The sequence below is a fragment of the Manihot esculenta genome, chromosome 15, assembly GCF_001659605.2.
Source record: "Manihot esculenta cultivar AM560-2 chromosome 15, M.esculenta_v8, whole genome shotgun sequence".
NCBI lineage: Eukaryota > Viridiplantae > Streptophyta > Magnoliopsida > Malpighiales > Euphorbiaceae > Manihot > Manihot esculenta.
Window position 1 is genome coordinate 12,220,798 of NC_035175.2, and position 22,501 is coordinate 12,243,298.

At 30.4% G+C, this 22,501-nt stretch overlaps 4 protein-coding genes and 1 non-coding gene across 8 annotated transcripts; 2 read left to right on the forward strand and 3 right to left on the reverse strand.

Moving 5' to 3' along the window:
- Positions 1 to 1,036: 1,036 nt before the first annotated feature.
- On the forward strand, positions 1,037 to 5,582 carry LOC110601899 (probable 1-acyl-sn-glycerol-3-phosphate acyltransferase 5). Of its 3 annotated transcripts, none has more exons than XM_021739292.2 (5): positions 1,038 to 1,486; positions 3,391 to 3,656; positions 3,759 to 4,163; positions 4,388 to 4,518; positions 4,927 to 5,582. In XM_021739292.2, exons 2-5 carry the CDS (start codon positions 3,586 to 3,588, stop codon positions 5,355 to 5,357), a joined length of 1,038 nt encoding a protein of 345 aa, XP_021594984.1. In that variant the 5' UTR covers positions 1,038 to 1,486; positions 3,391 to 3,585; the 3' UTR covers positions 5,358 to 5,582. The 3 variants fall into 3 exon arrangements, with proteins under 3 accessions (XP_021594983.1, XP_021594984.1, XP_021594985.1); XM_021739293.2 differs by having other exon boundaries at positions 1,040 to 1,486; positions 3,391 to 3,541; XM_021739291.2 differs by having other exon boundaries at positions 1,037 to 1,486; positions 3,391 to 4,163.
- A 57-nt stretch (positions 5,583 to 5,639) lies between these two features.
- Positions 5,640 to 7,917, reverse strand: LOC110601901 (UPF0496 protein At4g34320). 2 transcript variants are annotated; one of them, XM_021739294.2, is made up of 2 exons: positions 7,780 to 7,917; positions 5,640 to 6,948 (listed from the first exon to the last, which is right to left on the reverse strand). In XM_021739294.2, exon 2 carries the CDS (start codon positions 6,931 to 6,933, stop codon positions 5,812 to 5,814), a length of 1,122 nt encoding a protein of 373 aa, XP_021594986.1. In that variant the 5' UTR covers positions 6,934 to 6,948; positions 7,780 to 7,917; the 3' UTR covers positions 5,640 to 5,811. The 2 variants fall into 2 exon arrangements, with proteins under 2 accessions (XP_021594986.1, XP_021594987.1); XM_021739295.2 differs by lacking the exon at positions 7,780 to 7,917 and adding an exon at positions 7,579 to 7,772.
- A 4,347-nt stretch (positions 7,918 to 12,264) lies between these two features.
- LOC110601373 (putative lipid-transfer protein DIR1) lies at positions 12,265 to 12,954 on the forward strand. The gene has a single exon (XM_021738486.2). The coding sequence runs from the start codon at positions 12,412 to 12,414 to the stop codon at positions 12,736 to 12,738; it is 327 nt and encodes a 108-aa protein (XP_021594178.1). The 5' UTR covers positions 12,265 to 12,411; the 3' UTR covers positions 12,739 to 12,954.
- A 299-nt stretch (positions 12,955 to 13,253) lies between these two features.
- LOC110602014 (adenylate isopentenyltransferase 5, chloroplastic) lies at positions 13,254 to 20,619 on the reverse strand. The gene is made up of 6 exons (XM_043951367.1): positions 20,563 to 20,619; positions 19,855 to 19,971; positions 18,597 to 18,629; positions 18,276 to 18,368; positions 14,216 to 14,313; positions 13,254 to 14,088 (listed from the first exon to the last, which is right to left on the reverse strand). The coding sequence occupies exons 1-6, from the start codon at positions 20,617 to 20,619 to the stop codon at positions 13,254 to 13,256; spliced, it is 1,233 nt and encodes a 410-aa protein (XP_043807302.1).
- Positions 20,620 to 21,411: 792 nt separating this feature from the next.
- LOC122722031 lies at positions 21,412 to 21,538 on the reverse strand. Its single transcript, XR_006348882.1, has one exon. It is a non-coding gene; the product is annotated as a small nucleolar RNA snoR83 (small nucleolar RNA).
- Between the last annotated feature and the right edge of the window lie 963 nt (positions 21,539 to 22,501).

Below are 22,501 nucleotides of genomic sequence, written 5' to 3' on the forward strand. Positions count from 1 at the left end.
AGCAGTTCTTTAAACTCAACATCTTTCACAATAACTTCCATTCTCCTCTCAATATCCTCATGGCTATGCATACTTTCCATGAAGAGTTTCAAGCATCAAAAGATCCAGCTTCCTCTGCTAGCCATGCCAATATATCCTCCAGAAATGTTGTTTGGATACCTCCTCCTGTTGGTTTTCTTAAACTCAATTTCGATGCTGCAGTTAACAAAGAGTTGAATCTAAGTGCAACAGCTGTTATTGCATGTGATGCGAATGGTTCTATTGTGAATTGAAAATGTTCCTTATGTCTTGCCATGTCGAAGCCTCTTTTTCTTGAATGTTTAGCATGTGCAGAATCTATTCTTCTTGCACAATCTCTAGATTTATCCACAGTGCTGATAGAGGGAAATCTTCTATTGTCATTTGTTCAGCAAATAGTTTTGCATTTCCTTTGAGTATCCAAGATATTATCTCTAATATTGGGGAACTATCAACTTCTTTCTCCAGTATTTCTTTCGGTCATATCAGGAAAAAAGACAACCTAGCTACTTATCGCTTAAATCAACATTTTTTTAGGAATCTTCTTTTAGACTTAATTTTGTTTGTGAAAATGATTTGTACTAATTTCTTTACCAAATCACAACCATATCTCAAATAAATAATTAAACAACCTCTCAAACATGAACCATAATAAAATCCCTGCAATAACACTCAAACTCTTCAATAAAAAAACCTAATAAAACCGTCAAACGGACAATAATATATTTTGATCCCTTTCGCTTTCTCTCTCCTCACTCCCTTCTTTCCATTTCTCTCAACCTAATCATCACTGTAATAATTAAATTTACTATTAAAATAAAAATTAATTATTCAGAATATTTATTATCATGTGAAAATATATAAATATATGTTGTTTTATCGTAGGAATAAAATGTATCTTCGTTATAAAAAAATTCCTGGGAATAAAATGAAGTGGAATCCCAGACTTCCCCGTGAGAAGGTTATATTGGAGATTTTACTATTTTATGAGCAAAGCAGTCCCTCCACGTGGCATTAGTCATTTCATGTTCAGCTCTAAACCTTCGAGAATTCGCCTCGCGTCTCAATTCTGTCGACCCTCTTGCACACTTCCATAGAGATACAGCTGCCCTCCATCTTTGATTCCCGTCCCACTTCCCCAGTCGACGCCTCTCTCCCCCACTTCACTGCTGAGTGCCGAGACTGCCGGCAGCCCAGTCGGAGACAACCCTTCCCTCTCCCCAGTCGCCGTCAGCGACATTTCCTTTTCTCTCCTCAGTCGACGACAACTCTTCCCTCTCCCCAGTCAGCGACATCTCCTTTTCTCTCCCCAGTGGGCGACATCTCTTCTCCTCTCCCCAGTCGGCGACAACTCCTTTCCCTCTCTCCAGTCGGCGACAACTCCTTTCCCTCTCTCCCCAGTCGGCGTTTCTTTCATTCGTTGAATCGGTTATTCTAGTAATCAAGATTTTACTGTAACTCTCTTCAGGTTTGTAACCAGATTTTGATAGTAAAGATTTGTTAAGTGCATTTTGTTAAAGATTTTTTAGCTGCTAATAAAGATCTTTAGAATTTATGGACTATTAATCTGATTATTTAGTTGCTGTTAAAAAATTTTAGTTGCTGTTAAAGATTTTTGTTTTGTTGTATGAAATATTGTCATTGTAAATTTGCCATTTATCATAGAATTTCTATTACCTTCTGTGATAAATTTTGGTGACCAGACTTCAGTCCCATCTGGTTCTGTCTCTATCACCTCACTAGAAGCACCAGAATATTCATCTGAATCATCAAATTTTGTATCTGATCCCTTATTCATAGATGGAGGCATCCTTTCCATGGACTGATCAATGATTTCATCTGTTTTACCAATAACCAAGATTAGGCTCCATTTATATTGTTTAATAGCACAACCTTACAAGAATAGAAGAAAATAGTGCATGCACCATCAAGGTAGGAAATGCTGCTATAGATTAGGCTGCATTGAAAATTTTTTATGTCCTTCCACTAGCTTTAGTTCATATTTATTAGTTCTTTGATAAAGCTTTTATCCTTTTCTTTTAATGCTGGTTGAATTATTATTTTTGAATGGTTTAGAATTAACTAGGTAAACTGGTGTGATTATTTTAGTTTGTGGTTATGTATTGACTTAAATAAATTTATTTGTTGATTAAGTTACTAATGTTATTTGTTCTTGTGGTTATATATTGTTTGTTAATACATGTTATTGTTCTTCATATTTAGGATATTTAAAATAGGATATTTAAAATGTCAATGTTTAATAGTTCCGAAGCTGCAGTGAGTTGTAAAGCTACTACTTTTTCTCAACCTTCTTCAACCACTCAGCTTGCTAGTAGTTCCATCCATTCAGCTGGGTTCAAGTATTATGCGGGTATTGTTAAACGGATCTGGAATGGGTATGAGTAGTAAAATTAAAATACTAAACGGATTTGGAAATTTTACATATAATTGGGTTCGGATTTGGTTATCCTCAATTTCACGGGTACTGATAGCAAATAATGCAAGTTAGTTTTTTGCAAGTTAGTTGTCCTACTTTCAAGAGTCTTAGTGGGTTAGCCATGTTCTTAATGTTCACCATGTGCTTAGCGGTGCTTAGTGGTCAACCCATGATGCAGATAGTACAAGTTAGTTTTTGCTTTTACTACTTAGTGGTAGGAAGGTGATTTTCCATGTTGCTTAATGGTTTCATGTTTTAGACGAGATGGCTATGTCTTTCTCTTGTATTTAAGTGCAACAATTCAATAAAAGATAAAAGAAAAAGAGAAAAATTGCCAAAGTTTTTTAGTACTTCAACTCGAGAGATTTTCAGGTTCTTTAAGGAGCCTGTTCCATTGCAACCATAGGTCGCAAAAAGAAAATTTCTTCCCCAGAAAATTCTAGCAATAGACCCATAACTCGATCCATTTCTAAGGACTCTAACAGGTACCCTACATGTTTACATCCCTAGTTTTCACTAGCACAGAATCTTTCTTAAAGAGTATGCTGTTTCTTTTGTGGATCTACATACAAAAGAATTGTCGTCTAATTTGTAACCGGAATTGATTTCTTGAAGTTATTAAAGTATTTGCTGTTAAGAACATTTACAAAATGGCTGTTGTTATTGTATTTTAATCAGTTACAACTTCCAACCTACAAGCTATTGAACTGGTCAGTGCATGGATCTTCTTGCTTATAGTCAACTTTTCTTAGCTTACTTTATTTAAATATTCAATTTGTAAACTTGTTACCACAATAATAAATCTGTTTCTGATTTCATTGAGCAACGTCTATATCCTTTTCAATAAAGCTTATTTTGCATGCATATATTTTACCAATTTGTGCGGTAATGATCAATACTTGCTCTCTTCTTGCTTTTTTTTTTTTTGGTCCCAGTGAGTCTCTGGCTCTCTACCAGGTGTTTCATGACTTGGAGATTGCACATAGAGCTAACATTTCACTCCATTGTGTAGCATCCTTCACTGACTGGGAGCTTTGGCAACTTGTGTGTATGTGAGACTTAATATTGATAGGTGAGATTGAGGAGGTAAGACCTAAGGTACTTTCTACGGGAAAGTTATAACCAGGTTTATGAGCATGGAGGTTTGGGGGGTTGTGGATTCTGGTGATGGAAAAGTGGAGCGTGCTTTGACCCCATTAAGGTTGATAAGGGGTATCATGTGTTTAATAGTGTTAATTATATCAGCATTTATCATGATAGTTTATTTTGGCTTTATGAGTGCTTTCATAGTGCGATTTTTCAGCGTACATTGGAGCAGGAAGGCAACATCCTTTTTCTTTGGTGCATGGCTAGCACTATGGCCTTTTCTCTTTGAAAAGATAAACAAGACCAAGGTCATTTTTTCTGGTGAAACTGTTCCGGCAAAAGAACGTGTTTTGCTTATAGCAAACCACAGAACTGAGGTTGACTGGATGTACTTGTGGAACCTTGCGTGGCGGAAGGGTAGTTTGGGATACATAAAGTATGTCCTTAAGAGCAGTTTGATGAGATTACCTGTATTTGGTTGGGGATTCCACATTTTGGAGTTCATCTCAGTAGAGAGGAGGTGGGAGGTTGATGAATCAAACATGCGCCATATGCTTGCAAGTTTTAAGGATCCTCGGGATCCCCTCTGGCTTGCTCTCTTCCCTGAAGGAACTGATTTTACGTAATTTTCTTTTTAATATATATGTATATTTATTTTTCTTTGTCCTCATTGATTTTAAAGCCATTAACAAGTAATCTTGAAATTTCAACAATAGGTTTCTATGTAAATCAATCACTGTGAATATTTTTCAGCACAACACATGCCGTAATAAAAATTCTTTTTGCCCCTTGCAATATTCCTTACATAACATTTTATTTTTATTCTCCTTTTCTTGCAATCTGTAGTGAGCAGAAGTGCATACGGAGCCAAAAGTATGCAGCTGAAAATGGATTACCTATCCTGAACAATGTGCTTATCCCAAAAACAAAGGGCTTCTATGCCTGCTTGGAAGATCTGAGGGCCTCTTTGGATGCAGGTTATTCCTTTTCTTGCATTCTTCACTGCTTAATGCTATTATTGGAGTTATTAAAATTTGAAAACTAAAGTTTTGACAAATGTATGCACACTACAAAAGATTCAATGAATCAACAGCAACATTAAAAGGAAAAACAAGATTTGCATCAAGGGAGAAAAAAATACAATCACATTTGGAATCTACAAGGTACTTGGTTCATTCAGTTGCCAATCAATCTACAAGGATCTCCAAGGAGAAAATGTTGGATTATGGATCAGCCGGCATTATTACCGATTCTTCTATTTCTTACATTTCTTTTTGAATGGTGTCTTACAAATTAGGTTTGAAATTAGTGCACTAGACTTGGCTTTGAACCTGTTTTAGATATGGGCATCTATTTTCACAATTTACGTCTTCTACTTGTTGCAGTTTATGATGTGACCATTGGTTATAAACCACGGTGCCCATCACTGTTGGACAATGTGTTTGGTGTGAACCCTTCTGAAGTTCATATGCATGTAAGGCGCATAGCCGTTGATGAAATCCCAACATCTGAAGAGGAAGTTGCTGCGTGGTTGATGAAGACGTTCCAGCTAAAGGACCAATTACTTTCTAATTTTTATGTACAAGGCCATTTCCCTCATCAAGGTACAGAAGGGGACCTCTCAACGTTCAAGTGCTTTGTACATTCTGTGGCCGTAATACTGTTGATTAGCACGTGTACAGTTTTCACTTTGTGCTCAATTTGGTTCAAAATTTATGTATCTCTAGTATGTTGTTGTCTATCATCTGCTACCTATTTCAATGTTCGTCCGATGCCACTACTTGGCTTCTTAAACATTGGTAGGTCTCCAATGTGACTTTCTTATAGCATATAGTTTTTAGTTTCTTTGGCTGCTAGAGATATGTTTTTGCTCGTTCAGACTAACTAGCACTTTTATCTGTAAGTTTCTGGCATTTTTAGAGACTGCTTGTGAACGGTCTTCTCTTTGATTGGACATATTTCAAGTCAAGTGGGGGTGTCATTGTATTTGGACTTTCTAGCTATGTGTAATTAAAATATATATGAACCAGTTGCTGGCGAATTGTATTTTGGATCGCAAGGTTCAGGATTGAACATGACAGTAGTGGTCATTGTAATAGTCTAAAGACAATCATGATGATGAATCAATCATGTTTTTACTAGAAATTACAATGAAACAAATGTGTGTAGTTCTTGGAATTAATAATTACAACAATAAAATAATAAACATATTTCAAAATGGAAATTAAGAATCATATTTCTCGCTAAAGAGAGTAATGGAGTGAAACCCTTTAATTGTTAGGGTGTTTGATGATCCTCTGCAGAACCACAGTCCTTGCCCTTCGAATGTCTCGGCTGCAAGTATCAGCTTGCACCCCCAATTCTTCAACATGCTTCATAAACACTTCCAGCTTCTTCTTAATCTCCTTTATTGCAACTTTCACAGCTTCTTCCTTAATTGCAAATGCTGCATTTACCATCAGTGCTTCAATGTCAATCTCCAACCGATTGATGAGAACTCGAATATTGTCCAAATCTTTTATAGCAACATATGTCCCCACTTGCATTGTACTAATCAACTCCTTCTGCCCCTTCAATGCATTTTCGTAGTTTCTCCACAGTGAATCAATCCATTTTCCCATTGAGCCTAATGGGATTGATGTTGCAGCAGCAAGGGCAGCTGCAACAGGAGGAGCAGCCATAGCTGCTGCCACAACTGAGCAAATCAACACAGAAGCAAAAGTAGCAACAAATATCATTCCTGAAACCTTCCTCCAAGCATGAATATACTTGAGTTTCTTGTCAAGTTTATTCTTTCTAAGTTGCAGTTTCTCCAGCATCAACATCTGTTGCTTATATACAGATTGAAAAATCTGAAAAAACTCCTCAGTGAAAGGATCCCCTGATGCCTTGAAATTCTTCAATCCGTCCAATGTTCTCACATACCTATTCCCTCCAGCCTCACTTTCCTCTTCAAACTGTTGAAGTGCTACAAGAATAAACAACTGGCTATCGCGAGCACGCTTCAAGCACTTGTCCAATGCAGTACAGAAATCAAGAGTTTGCAAGCTATTCTCAAAGTATTCTTCAACAAGTTCAAACAATTCTTGATTCTTCCATATATCTTTCTTACACTCCAGAATAACTTTAACAACTTCTTGATTCATTTCCAATAGACATTCAGTTACTTCTTTTAAGGAATCAAAAGAAAGAGCTCGAACCTCAACTCCAACAGCAAGAGTATTTATAACATGATTAGTCCGAACTTGGAGGCTGTTGTCAAATGATTGCAAGTCCTCATCGAGCCTGCAAGCAGCCTCATAGGAGCTTAATTCAGTTGTATATTGTATATTGTTGTTGAGATTAATAGCCGAGGTTGCTTCAGCTGGCTTCTTGCTCACATGACCTCCCATGGCTTCAATTCAAATCTAACAAAAAAAAAGAATCAAATCAAAGAAAATCAAACCAGTGAATTAATTTGCAGCCCCTGTCAAGCTTTCAAATTTCTTCTATGAACACCCTGATTGTATATCCTTGAAAACCAAATAAGAAGACAAGCAGATCATATCCAATAAAATTACAAACAAGACGCACACTTCTCACCAAACCCAATTCAGTATAAAACAAATTAAGCTATACAAAGGAATAGAAATAAAACTGCTGACAGAATCATCCCAGATGAGCACAAAATGTAGTTTTTGAAAGCCTTGAAACCCAGATAGAGAAAGACAGCAACGAGTTAAAGCTTTTGAATCTTTATCAAACTAGGATAAACCAGAAAGAGAAAATAAATGATAAAAGGTGGTGATGGGTATTCTTAATAAATAAGGAAAAGCAACATATATATCATAAAAAATTATAAACAGAGAGAGGAAGGGGGAGGTGAAGAGAGAGAATGAGAGGTGATTGAAGAATGAAGAATCTTAAAGACAATAAAAACCGTTAAGGACCAAGAAATGAGGAGAAGGGGTGGAGGAAGTTCATTAAGGAGGTGGAGAGGCGATAGCTAGTGGTGGAGGCTAAAGATTTAAGATTTGAGCATATCTTGCACGCATTACATTAATGAGAATTGGGACATGGAAAACGCCAGAAGCAATGTTTTTTCTCATCTCTCTTTCTCTTTCTCTCTCTAGAATCCCTTTGCTCAAAGCTCCAAATCGTGACGGCTTTAACTGGCAGAAAGCAACAGTTACCCAAGAAAAAAAAAAAAAGAGAAAGAGCTATGGCGATTTATCTTTGGGAGAGCTAAAGAGGCATACCCATTTAGGCCAAAGTTAAAAAGGAAAAAGCTTGAGCTGCAAGACCTCCCATGGCTTCTTTCTGCTACTGGGGAAGTGGGAACGGAACGGTGAGTTAATGAAAGGGAAAGTTACAAAGTCAGTTCCGTTCTGTATCGGCTTGCCGCGTTTCTTTTTCAATGACTAAAATACCCTTGCCTTTATAGAATCTTTTAAGTTAAATTAATTGAAATTTAAAAAAAAAAAAATTCTTTATTGGGCAGCGGATGTACTATGCAACGATAATGTTTAAATAAAAAAATAGGGCCAGTTCAATTAATTTAAAATTTTATTTTTTTTATTTCAATTTATTTTACAAATTTAATTCGATTTAATTTTAATTAAAAAAATTAACTGAATTAATAAGTGATAATAATATATTATTTTTAATAATATAAAAAAATTATATTATATTAAGATTAAAATATTTTAATTAAATTTTAAAATATTAAAAATAAAACGCAAAAAATAAAAAATTTATTAAAAATTAAAATCGATCCAATCAAATCGAATTAAACTGAATTAGATCGATTCGATTTGATTTCTGATTAAAATCGATTCGGTTTAATTTTTATAAATATTAAAATTTTAATTTTAATTTATTTAATTTGATTTAATTTTAAATCGAATCGACTGAATATTAACTCTAATTATACAGGCTTATATTTCATTAGTAATTGATATTTTCTTTCATTTTTAATTATTAAAATCTCGTGTTTATTTCAGCTAGAGGGTGATTAAATATAATGAAAGAAGATATTAATTAAACTTTTATTTTCGTTCATATGAAATTAACAAAAAAGTCATTTCAAAATAGTTGATAATTAGTATTTATATTATTATAATTTTAAAAAATAAATAATAATTTTAAAATAATTAAAAAATATATAAATAAAAATTATGAGACAAAAATAGTACGAAAACATACGTTTAATATCTAAAAATGGATGATGTTATTAATGTTTAAATTTAATTAAGACACTATTTGAATGTGTTATTAGTGCAAAGAATAGTTCCTATAAATTATAAATGGAACTCATACAATGCATGAGCTATATATATATTAATTAAGAGTACACAACTTGTTAAATTGCCTAATTTTTTAATTAGGAAATTAATATAATAATAAAAGTTTAGGAAGCAAACTAAATAAGCTAAATAATTAATTTTTTTATGAAAAATAATTTATATTTATTTTTTTAAAAAATATTACTATGAATTTTTTTTTATATTCGTTGAATATAAAAAATAAAAATATAGAAAATGAGAGTACCTGCTTCTTGCTCTTCAAGTCTAGACAAGCTTGAAGCTTTTAGTTAGCAAATTGGGAGGGGAGGGGGAAATGAAGCTCTCTCTATATGTTGTTGAATGCTTGGAAGCTGAATCTATTTTTATACACATTTATATTCAAATCCTCTAGTGCTGACTTGTGACCTAAGCCTTACAATTTCTAAATATTTCCCCAATTTTAAAATTTTGGAAATTACAGAAATGCACACAACAACACATGTATTAGTTTCAATTAATAACGTATAGATCATGAGACTCGTGTACTAATAAACTACTAATTATAAAAATAAATTTTATTTTTTTAATAATTAATTAATCTGTTGGCTCTCCAATTATTAGCAAGTTGGAAATTTTAAATTTTAAATTTTAAATTTTCAACTGAAGTTGAAATAAAAAAGACGTTAATTAAAAAATTCTCAGATAAATTTTAAATTTTTATGATATTTTTTCAATTTTGGTAATTAGGGCTAATAATTAGTTAACTCAAATAATGGCTGAAAAAGTAAATTAGGATAAAATTGAGGGGTGCTATTTAAGAACAGACCCACAAGTCATAACAAAAGTCGAAGGAGAAGCAAGTAGTTTTCAGTTGACAGCTTTCTCAGGGTGCATCACGCGGCGACCACGTATCAATATGCAATTGGTTGCCGCCTGTATTAGGGGTTTTGAAAATGTTTCCACGCTACGTCACCGAAATTCTTCCCGTCACGTGCTTCATAACGCTCTTTTTTGTTTTGCTTGGCTTCACAAGACACGTGTTATTATTAGTTTTGATCTCTATCTTAAGCATAACTAATCGGATGTGTTGTTAGAACTAATGGGATAAATCTGTGGATTAAAATAATTGTTTTTTTGAAATAGAAATTAGAAAGCGACGGAGAAAATAAAATTTAAAATTTTTCATATTTATTTTAATTTATTTATTATTAAATTAAATTTAATAAAATTTAATAATTAATTTTAAAATTTTTAATAAATAAAATTTTCATAAATATTTTTCTCATGAAAAAACCTAAATTACAGAATATTTAGATAAATGAATGTATCAAAACTGACGAAAAAAAATATTTTGCAAATTGAGGACATTATCTAATTTTACTATAATTTTTTGAGTTTTTTAAATATTAAAAAATATTTTTTATAAAATAAACGGTTTAATTATAAATATGTAATTTTAATATAAATTTACAAATAATAAGCGAGAAGTATACGCAAAGAGACATTGCTTTGGACGCTTTGACTATGCACAGACAACACAATATATGTAGGCAAACCAGCCTCAGCTTGCTGCATTCAACCTTATAAATTTTTATCCTAAATAGTTAGCAATTACATTTTAATCTACTGCTAGTTTGTTTTACAAAAAAATAATTTATATATATAAAATAAAAATTAATTTAACTTTTTTATTTAATTGCTATGTTAAAAATTAAAGGATAATAAATATTTATATAAGAATATTTATGAAAATGAACTTTTTTTAGTAAGTCATTTTTTCTATTTAATTAAAAAATAATTTCTACTTATTAATTTTCTCAAATACAATAAAAAATATGTTTTATTTATAGTCCATGTTATACAATATTAAGATTATAAAATAATGTTAAACATTTTTAAATAGTTTAAAAGTGTTGTAACACGTTTTTAAATTTAGAGTTTCATAATAGTTTTTAGAGAAATTTATAATTTAGTCCATGAATATTGTCATTATTAACAAGTCAGTTTCTGTATTTTTAAAAATCTATTAAAACGCTCTTATCATTTCTCTTTGTCAACGAAATAGTTTTTCCGTCTATTTATGCCGTTAAAAATATAACAAAAAACCAAATTACCCTCCATCTTCTCCTCCTTCTTCTTCTCCTTCTCCTTCGATTTTTTTTTCGATTTTTCTTTTTTTTTTTTCTTTAAGGAGAAGAAGAATGAGCCGATTCTTTTACTTCTGCTTCTTCTTTTACTTATTTTTTTGAGGAGGAGGGACTATTTCATTGACGGGGAGAAACGATAAGAACATTTTAATGGATATGAGAAAAGACAATGGTGTTTTAATAGATTTGAGAAAAAATAAGAACGTTTTAATAGATCTGAAAAAAGATAAGGACGTTTTAATATATTTCTGAAAATGTAGAGACTGACTTGTTAATAATGGTAATACCTATGGACTAAATAAAGGGTTTTATTTGAGCGCAAAATTGAATTTTTAAAATTTTCTCTTTTATCTCTCAAAAAAAATGATAAGAATATTTTAATAGATCTAAGAAAAGATAAGAATGTTTTAATAGATCTGAGAAAAGATAAGAACGTTTTAATAGATTTGAAAAAAAATAAGGATGTTTTAATAGATTTTTAAAAATGTAGGGACTGATTTATTAATAATGGCAATACTCAGGAATTAAATAAGAGATTTCATTTGAGGACAAAATTAAATTTAAAAATTTTCTCTTTCATCTCTCATCTATTTTTAATGAAAAAAAAATATTATTTTATTGATGAAGAAAAAATATAAAAATATTTTAATAAATTTTAAAAAATATAGAGACTGATTTGTTAATAATAATAATATCTAAAAATTAAATAGTAAATCTCCCTATCTTTTTTATAAAGTTCATAAGTATAAATGTGTATTTAATTTTTAAGATATTATTTTTAAGATTGAGTTATAGAAAACTGTTTTATTGTTTAATTTTTCTTATTTTGAATTAATTTTAGTACTTAATAATTAATATATATTAAAAAAAAAAAACATTTTTCTCAGCAAAACGTTGATGAATAGAATTTTATGACAAGAAATGGCACGAGAATTGGGGCGGTTGCGTTGCTTCAACTTAGAGATAGTCGAGATTCTCACATTTTAAGTATTGAAGTTGAGCTAATCTATCGTTTTGCTTAAACAAATGAAACAATCTATCACTAAATACAACAATAACGAGAATTTCAAACATAAAAGAGTATATTTCTATCTCTAAAGTGTTACTTTCACCGTCTCACTAAAACCATCATTTTTCTTTAATCAGCTTTTGGAAAAAGTGAGATCACATGTTGGAGAAGAAACTTAAACTAAACATGGACAACTCAAGTGGATAACGCTTTCCACTAAAATCCAATATAAGCCTTAGCAACTACCAAAGACCAATGCTCACCCGTGACCCCCATTGCCCATAGTAATGCCTCTGTCACCACTTTCTTCTCTGGTGGTGGTTCTCTTCCTCTCCTTTTGGCCTTAGTCCCATTTTTCTATATAAAGCCTCGACATTCCAATTATATTTCTCACTATCCACAACACAAACGAACAAGTTTGAAGCTTGAGTGTGCGAGTGTGAGAGCCATATGGAGGCATACGCGAAGAAGCTTGCCTTTGCGGCACTTGTAGTGGTTTTAGCTCTTGTGTCAGCTAAGCCCATGGTGGCCAACGGGGAGAGCCTCTGCAACATGACTGATGATGGTTTGAAGTCCTGCAAGCCATCAGTTTCAGGCTCAAATCCTGCTGCGCCATCAGATTTATGTTGCTCTGCGCTGGCTAAGGCTGACTTCCAATGCCTTTGCTTTTACAAGAATAATTACCCATGGCTGTTGACAACTTATAAGATAGATCCTGACCTGGCCATGCAGCTTCCTGCCAAATGCAACCTTGTTGGCCAGTCTTTCCATTGCTAACAATCTGCACCTTCCTTTAAAACAACGTTACTGCATTCTTGGCTGGAGTGCTATTTGTCGTTTTTGTTTGTCGTTTTTGATGTTTCGGTTCTTTGTTTCTGATGTATGTGTTTAATTTCCATTGTATTTTGATTTCAGAAGCTAGACTTCTTCAAGTTGTGACTAAAATGGTATCTGTCTTCTTGTGAAATTGTTATTAATTTATATTTTGTTTCATTTTTTTAAATTTTTTTTAACGTTTCTAGCAACAATATCATCCAACTTTTAATTACTAATTTTTAAGCACAACCTTATTCTTTTTTCCTTTTATTTTTCTAGAGAGACACAAACATGTTCTCATATAATAAGGAAATTGGTATACTGGAGTAATACAGAAGTTCCCCTTAGATAAACTTACCCACACTCCCACAGGCCACAGGCCACAGGCAATTCATTTAGCATTTAGCCCATGTTCATTATGAACACCAACCTAAATGCTCATACGAAGAGCAAGAAAACTAAGTACATAACCAAATTTAATCCTGACCCTCGAGAAAATCCCTCACTATTGCCAAGCTAGGCTCCAAAACCACCTCCTCCCATGCCTCTACAGCCCCACCGCCTCTTGTTTCTAGCACACAGGTAGCATCAATCCTATGCAGTTTCCAGCCAAGTTCATCTATCATCTGGTTGATCTTCCGCAGCTGAGAATCCACTAGCTTGCATGTATTTTGTTTTATACGATAAATAGCAGCCTCAAGCAACATTCTCTTTGTCTTCTCGTCAGCCATCACCTTCTCTGCATGAAGATAATCGTCCATCTCTGGAACCCCAATAGCTCGCCAAACCCCGCGAGTGTAGTCAGCCCCAGGTGCAACCATCGCTCGAACCTCTTCAACTAGACCAGCTTCAACCATTTCATCAACCCTTTGTGCTACACGCTTGTACAAAACAGGCAAATCAACATCCACCCATAGAAAGCAACTGTCAAAATTTGACTTAAACTTTGTACATGGATCCTCCACAAGTCTCCTGATGTAGTTGTTGGATCCACCCACTATGATGGGGACGCTTCCATTGTTAATGATACGAGTCATAGCCACGTGAACATGAGTGCAGAAGTCTTGCACAGTAAAATCTGCCTCAGGATCCATAAACCCTAGCAAATGGTGAGGGATGCCTTTGCGTTCATCTTCAGCAATCTTGTTGGTTACAATGTCGAGGCCTTTGTAAACTTGAATTTTATCAGAATTTATAATTTCAGCTGGAATATGGGTGGCCAGATCGATGGAGAGTTTTGTTTTTCCAGTGCCTGTTGCGCCCAGTATGAAGAGAGTCTTCTGCTTCTTGATTTGAGCTTCAAATGGGTGCCTGATAAATATAATTAAATAAAATATTAAAATTGTTTATTAACATAATTAATTAAAATTATGAACCAACAATTAATCCCATTGGAATTGAAATGAAATGAAAAATGGTACTTGTGAAGATCAATTACCTATCATTTTTTAGCTCAAGTGTTGATGGCCTCTCCAACCTTCCCAGCAAAGAAGAAACTAATTTAGTCTCCACTTTTATATAAAATCGCAATTTTATCTAGACTGAATTTATATAAATTTATAATTTAAATATATAAAATTTTATATATATGATTGTATGCATCTAAGAAGTAATCAGAAAAAGGAATAATAATAATTGTGTCTAGCTGCAAAAAATTAGCTCAAATAAGCTGTCATGGGTTGTCCATAAAATTATCAGAACATGTCAGGATATGATAATTTAATTATTGGAGTTTTATAAAGTAAATAAAAAATGCAAGCACTTTATTTTTTTTTATATATATAAATCTTCTAGGAGGTCATTATTATTTATATTTAAATGATGAAAGAATCTTTTTTTCAGTAGAAATAAAAATCTATTACTTTTATTTTTCAGAAAATCTATTACAACTGATATATATATATCTTTAAGAGAATTCTTTTAAAAAAAATTATACATATAGTTTGATTATTTTAATATCACTGGAAATAAAGAGTTCAATTGAAAGTCATTTAATTACTATAAGAAAGTAATGGTAAAATTTTACTGATCAGATTATGTAAAAACGGTTCTGTTCGTAAATTATTATTTTTAGTAATTTAAAATATCAACTATGAAATTATCAATAATTTATCGAAGAGAATTATTATTTTATTTTTTATTTTTTAAAAAATAAGCATAATTATTTATACATATATATAACTTACACTGAGGGGATAGCTTGAATATGAGACCTCATCCTCAACTTCATTCTTGCAGGAAGAGAATGAGCCACTGGCATTTTTGAGGGAAGAGCAAATTCCATAGCTAGATCAGAGGGAAGAATTCCTCCTGCAAGGGTGTGAAAGAAAAAAAGAACTATTAGAAAATAATATTTTATGCTAATAATTATCTATTTAATTCAAAATAAATTCTCCAGATTTTAAAAATTTATATTTAAATTCAAAATAAATTTATGGAAACTTTTAATTCTAAAAAATTAAAATCCCTAAAATTAACAAAAAAAAAACAGAAAATGCAAATAAGAACAATAAAAATCTGATCAGATTATATATAAAAAAAATAAATAATTAATATGTATAATGAGTACAAATACATGTCAGATACGTTATAAAAAACTACAAGTTAATAATAAAGAACTGAGCAGACTTTTGCAATGCAAGATGTATTGAGAAAAAGAATAACCTAGTTTTGGGATAAAAACGAAGAAAAAAAAACAAAGGAAAACTGATGTAAGCTCTCTTGGAGGGGTGCAAGAGGTGTTATTATTTTAATATTGAAAAGAAAAAAGTGTTGTATTCTCAGTTTTTTATAATGGCTGAGTCTCTCTTTTTATGGTAAGTTTTAGGTGTGATTTTCCATAATTTACAACTATACATTATAGATGACTAAATTCATAATTTGCATTTTTTATTTTGGATCTTACTGATAAATTAATCACTTTCCTTAAATTGGCAAAAAAGATTTTTTATTTTTTTAAATCTTTTTTGGAATTCTGTTAAGGCTATAAAAATCTTGATAATTAAATTTAATTATAGAATGTGGCCAATTAGACAATAAAAATTATTTTAATTTATTTAGATATGGTATCGCCATATGTAATAAGTGGATACATATATAGAAATTTTACTGTAAATATTTAATTTTAAATATTATTTTAAAATTTGATAAAACTTGCAATAAAATAAAAAGGCTGACGATAAAGTTAAAAGTTGAAATATATATATAAATTAAAATGGAAATATACATAAATTTTATACTTTTATCATACAATTAACTATTAAATATTTATATTTAAATCAATTTATTTTCCATAAATTTTAATAAAAATATTTCATTTAATTATTATTAAATTCGTTTTTATATAAAATCTGATTTATATTAAATACATTCTTAAAATTTTATAAAATTTAAAAAGAAAATAATCTCATTAGGAATAAAGTAATCCGTACAAGAAGCTGCACAAATTTTCCATAATTGAAAAATATATGTCTATCATTTTAGCTACATCTATTATGTTTTAATTTAAAATCAAAATACTAACCGATTAAAATTAAGAAATTAATTAATTTTTTAGAATTAGTACTATTTTTATTCTAAAATTTATCGTTTAGGAGTTATTTACCGAAATTAATAAAATTAATTAATAATTTTTAAAATTATTTAAATTTTTATAATATAAATTATTGTTATATAAATTACTAATTAAAATATACAAGATATGGATTTGTGTTATCTTTGGCAAAAAAAGAATTGTGGATTTGATTATTATTTACGTAATAATAATAAAATGTTTAACTATTCAATATTAAATATATTAATAAATTTGAAATTAAAAAAATCAGAAATATTTATATTTCTAAAGAAGGCTCCAATCAGATTTGGCCATTTGCAAGAAAGCTTTGTTTGGTAGACAAATATGAATCATTGCTCATTAATGGGTTAAGATATTCTACCCAAAAATATATCCGTACGTTAGTATCCAAATCTCAATAGAAGTACTAAAACAATATTCGAAATAATTTCTTTTTTTATTATTTTCTAAATTATTTGATATTTGTTGCCATATTAATCTTTACTAATTTAAAATTCAGCTGTTATCAAATTTAAATGGATAATTTTCTCAACAGGATTTTTTTAAATATTTGTAAATTTTGAATTCCACACTTTATTTAAAAAAATATTTAAATCTTTTCACTAAAATTATTTTTATTTTTATTTTTATTTTTATTTTTCGTACATTTTTATAGCAATAAAACTAATAATCATTGTTTGAATTATATATCAGCAAATAATACAGTTATTGATTTAATGGCTAAAATTTTATTTAAAAAATTCAAATAAAATTCTGTTTCATTCCTGAATTGTGACTAGTCCGTCTGCATTAGCTTTTATTTTATAATTTTTATGGTATTTTTAGCAGTTATACAATGTATTATATAAATAAAAATAAAAAAATTAATAATATTTTAGTAAAAACATTGAATATTTAATGTTTTGTCATTATTTAAAAAAAAACTTTTCATTATTTTTCTTTGCCATTTGTTCATGTAAGAGTTTGAATTTTTAATAAATTATTTTATAAGTTTTATTTTAAATATTTGTCTGGTAATGATATTTTTGTTGAATTTTAATGTTTTAGACATTTAATTATTCATACTAAAAATATTATTTTAAATATTATTTTAAATCGTTTTATATTATTAATAATTTATATGTTATTCTAAATTAGTTGTTACTTTATTAATTGATTAAAAAAAAAAGAATCCATATATAGCCTCTAGGTTCATCCTCTTTTAGCTTTTTTTTTTTTCCCTACAACTCCAATTTTGGCAAAAAGTCCAAACATATCCATAAACTTTTAATGAAAGTTCAAATAAATTTACGTTTATTTTTTTTCCTAAATTAAACTATAAACTTTATTTACGTTTAAATAAGTCATAATCAATAAAATATATTTTTTTTTTTTTAAAATAGGGGTTGGGGGAGTCAAACCTTAGACCTTTCAAGACTACAGAATGCACTTTCCACCAGGCTAAGCCTTAGAGTGCAATAAAATATTATTTTTAAACTTTGAATATTAAAATTATTTATATTTTAATAAAAAAAGAGTAAACAGAAGTAAAAGATAATACTTAAAAATTATATAAAATGATATTTTATAATTAAAACATAATATTTATAATTAAAAATAATAATATTTAAAATTTTATAAATTATTTTTAAATATTTTTAGACTTTAAACAGTTATGGACAATTATTTTTAAATTTTGGTAAGATTCTTAAATTTTTTTGACGTCAACGTTTATGTATTTTGAGTAAAATTAAAATTAGCATCTTTTAAATATATTATAAAATACCTCCTCTTTCTTATTTTTTTTATTGGTGCAATCGCATTTGCATTAACCAAAACCCAAAAATAAGCTAAATACAAATCAAAAGCTTACTTACAGAAACAACTATGAAGCCCAACGAGGCCCCATTTGGAAGAAGTCCTATCTGGGGAAACCCCAACGCACGATTGCTCCACCATCCTCACCATTACCAGCCAACAACACAACCAGAATTAGCCGAGAAACAATAAAGAGGAAACTAAAAGATTGCTGCATGTCCTAAAAAACAACTAAAATAATGCAACAAAACCGATAAAGCACAGCTAAGAAGACTTAAAAGCTAACTAAATAAATAAATAAATCCACGTTACAGAAGCGTAGCACCTATCAAAATTATATGTTAAAATTGATGCCATGACATTTTCAGTTGTAATAGCTATAAAACGGTCTATATGAACATATCTGATTTTGACATCGCAAATTCATTAATTAATAAATTTTAAATACCAATCGATCAAATGGACATGCAATCAAACTTAACTGTACAAAAAAATCATAGTTAAACGAAAAAACTCTAAAAACATAACTATAACTGCATCAAACGCGACATGCAAAAACTGAAAAAAAAAATGAGACCACAAAAATTAGGGATGCTAAGTAATTTGGATATCAAACATTTTGATAAGCTAACAAGTTTTAGGTTCCCAATGGTTATCATAATGGAGAAGAGAGGACATAGGACTCCAAACCTATTTATTTTTCAAGAAGTTTCTGGTGGCAACTATTGATGAAGAGGCAAGCAAGTAGCCAAACGCTACTTGTAGAAATCCCTTCTAAATGAGACAAGTATATATGTAATTGTAGGACATGTGTCCTTTCCATCAACTTTTCTCTATGACACTTGCTGCCATTAAAACAAATTACATCTCGTCTTTCGTTTTAATCAAGCCTAACTTAATTAAATTTTGTAAAGACTATGCAGAATTTTAATTACATTATTAATATTTATAAATATATCTATTTTAATTTAAATATTTAAATAATTACTTTCATCCTGTTATAGAGTATAATTTTAATAATATTTATCACAAAAATAATATTATTTAGAACATATCATTAAATTTATTTATTTTTCAATTAATAATAGATGTTAACGATTTTCGGTTTAAATTTAAAAAAATTAATTAAATAGAATTAATTTAAATTTAATTCTATTTAAATTTTAATTTAAAAAATTTTAGTTATTTCAATTAAATTTAATTTTAATTATAAAAAAATTGAATCGAATCGATTAGCGATAATAATATATTATTTTTAATTTAAAATTAAAATATTTTAATTAAATTTTAAAATACTAAAAATAAAGTGTAAAAAATAAAAAGAATTTATTAAAAATCAAATTCGATCAAATTAAATCGAATTAAATCAAATCAGACCGATTCGATTAACTAAAATCAATTCAATTTGATTTTTATAAATACTAAAATTTTAATTTTCAATTTATTCAGTTCGATTCGATTTTAAACTAAACTGATCAAATACTCGCTCCTAATAAGATTCAACTTAAACTTATCATTCCGTTTGATATATATTACTTGAATGATAAGATTTAAATTGACATTTATCACTCAAATCAATACACATAATTTGGATACGGTACTCAATGTTCTCTTTAATCATTTGACAAACAACTAACCATTATTTGGATTTATGATTACAAAAAAGAAATTGTGGAACTCATTCGTAACACAATTTAAAAAATTACGTAGTATGAAGAGATGGCCAATAAATAACTGTAATTGAACTCAACCAAGCCTAATATCCGAGAAGATTGAATTACACTAGGAAGTTCTTCCGGAATGAGCTCTGGATTACCAGCTAACTACCAATTGAAATATGGTTTAAAATTTTTCAATGCTGAGCATTCGATCGATTCGATTCAAAATTAAACTGAATAAATCGAAAACTAAAATTTTAATATATATAAAAATCGAACCGAATTAATTTTAGTCAGAAAGCAAATCGAATGATTCGATTTGATCGGTTTCGATTTTTAATAAATTTTTTACATATTATTTTTAATATTTTATATTTTATATTTTAATTTAATTTAATTTCTCTATATTATTAAAAATAACATATTTTTTAAATCTCTATATTATTAAAAATAATATATTATTATAATTAATCAATTCGATTTAATATTTTTAATTTTTTCTAATCAAAATCGAATCGAAATAATTAAAATTTTTAAAATTTAAAATTAAACAAAATCGAATTAAATAAAAAATCAATTTAATTCGATTTGATCGATTTTTCATTTTAACCTGCTCACCCGTAACCATAACAAAGGGCTGGCTTGGAGTAGTTTAATTCCAGCTCTTAGAAAGCGAGAGATAAATATCTTTTGAATTCGAATTCAATGTAGCTAGTTCAAAAGCCGGTTTTAGCTAGTTCTCACTTCTTTCCTTACCTGGTGAGGCGAAGACTTGTCAAGCTCCAAAGCAACAAGCAACGGCTTTCGCTGCATCTAGAGGATTTGGTTGAGTGAATCCTCCCTTTCAAACTGAATCTACGTTTCTCCGAGGGGTTTTTTTGCTAGTGGGCGGTTCTCTACTATAAAAATAAATAAATAAAATAAAATGAAAAATCCATTAAGTTAATCAATCAACTGTGGGCCCATCAAGCTGTGGCCTAATATATAAATAACATTTTGAGTGATAAATAGATTTATTATTATGCAAATTTTATTTTGAGTATTTATTCATATCATTGTTTAAAATTTCAACATGCTGATTAAATAGGTTAAAATACTTCTTTAAAAAATAAATATTAAAATTTAATTAACTTTATTTTAAATAATTTTTATAAGAATATTAAACCTTTAACTATAATGCAAATTATTATCATATTTTAAGACATTGTTAGCTTTATTATATATTAATTTATACAAGAAATTATTCTGATTTAATCGAGTCCGGTTAGAAACCGCGGGGCCTTAACTCCGAACTGAACAGAATCGAAAGAACCGAGACATTTCGGTCCAATCCATACTCGCACAAACCTATCGGAGACGAAAAATTACTTGGATTCAGGAAACGATGAAGTGGGAATCCTGAATGAGAAGAGTTAATTCATGGAATTGTCTGAAACTTTCCATGAAAAAATCTCTAAAAATACCAAGAGATCTAAGAAAATGCAAATGAAGCTGCAGATTTGAGTCCCTATCTTCCACAAGGAAGCTCAAAGCTAGGTTATATCATCAGCAAATTAGACACAAAAACAATAATCAAAGACTAAAATGGAAATATCAGATCAGAAGAGATGTATGGAAAAGTTACTAATAAATGCCTTCCAAGAAGAAGAGAAGGCATTATCAGCGAAACCTCCACCGTTGATTTAGGCCTCCCATGAATCAGACAAGCACCAAATCTCAGCTTATCTGGGATTATGAAGGCGCACAAAAACCAAATGAATCACACAGAGGATTGATAAGGACGAAGAAGGATCTCTATTTTCCATTCTAGTAAATGGAAGCCTCTCGTTTTGCTTCTGTGGCTGCTTGTTGCCTTGCCACACAATCTATTTATAGTTAGGGTACCTCTGGCGCGGTGGGGATGATAATACTCTTTTTTTTAGCATTTAAGTCCTTTGTTTTTAAGTATTAATCTTTTTTCCTCAATTGTTTTGTAATTTTCAGTTTTTGCCATCTGTTAATGTAGCTCTCCAACAATGGATTTGCTACTCAAGCCTTCTTTTTAATAACTAGATTGAATTAAAAAAAAAAAAATTATCTGAACATTTAATTATTTAAAAACAATAAGAATTCTTGAGGTTATTTTAATATAAATTTTCCTTTAATTATTATTGATGACCGCTGGATTTCCCTACCCCCAATCCTGGGCCTAGATTAAGGCCATGGCCCATGAAAGGAAGGCCCGCATGCTCTCTCAAGTAAAACAGGCCCGGATCATCAGACCCCTGAGGCCGGACTCCACCAGATTCTTCCAAATCGAGATCGGCCCAGCCCGTATAACCTCCCCACGGATTCCTTCTCCTCCTGGGTTCCGCGTCCAGCCCAGCTCTCGGCCCAGCCCAGGATCCAGAACGAGACTCGTCATACAGCCTGGCAGATCCGCTCGAGCGTACGCACGGGGGAGAATCAGAGGCCGTTACGCATGGAGCAGGCGTCTGATATCCTCGTACGCCCATATCTGTATGGCAGAGACGCGTGGCCCAATCATAGGAGAGCCGTAGTACGTCATCAGCAAGCAGACAGAAAGGATAAAAGGGATACCCCTCTAGAGAGATGGACCAAGCTTTATTCTTCAAATACCAAAACCCTTGTAAAACCCTATTCTATTGGATCTCAGATCATCAATTGGCGCCGTCTGTGGGAAACGACGGAGATC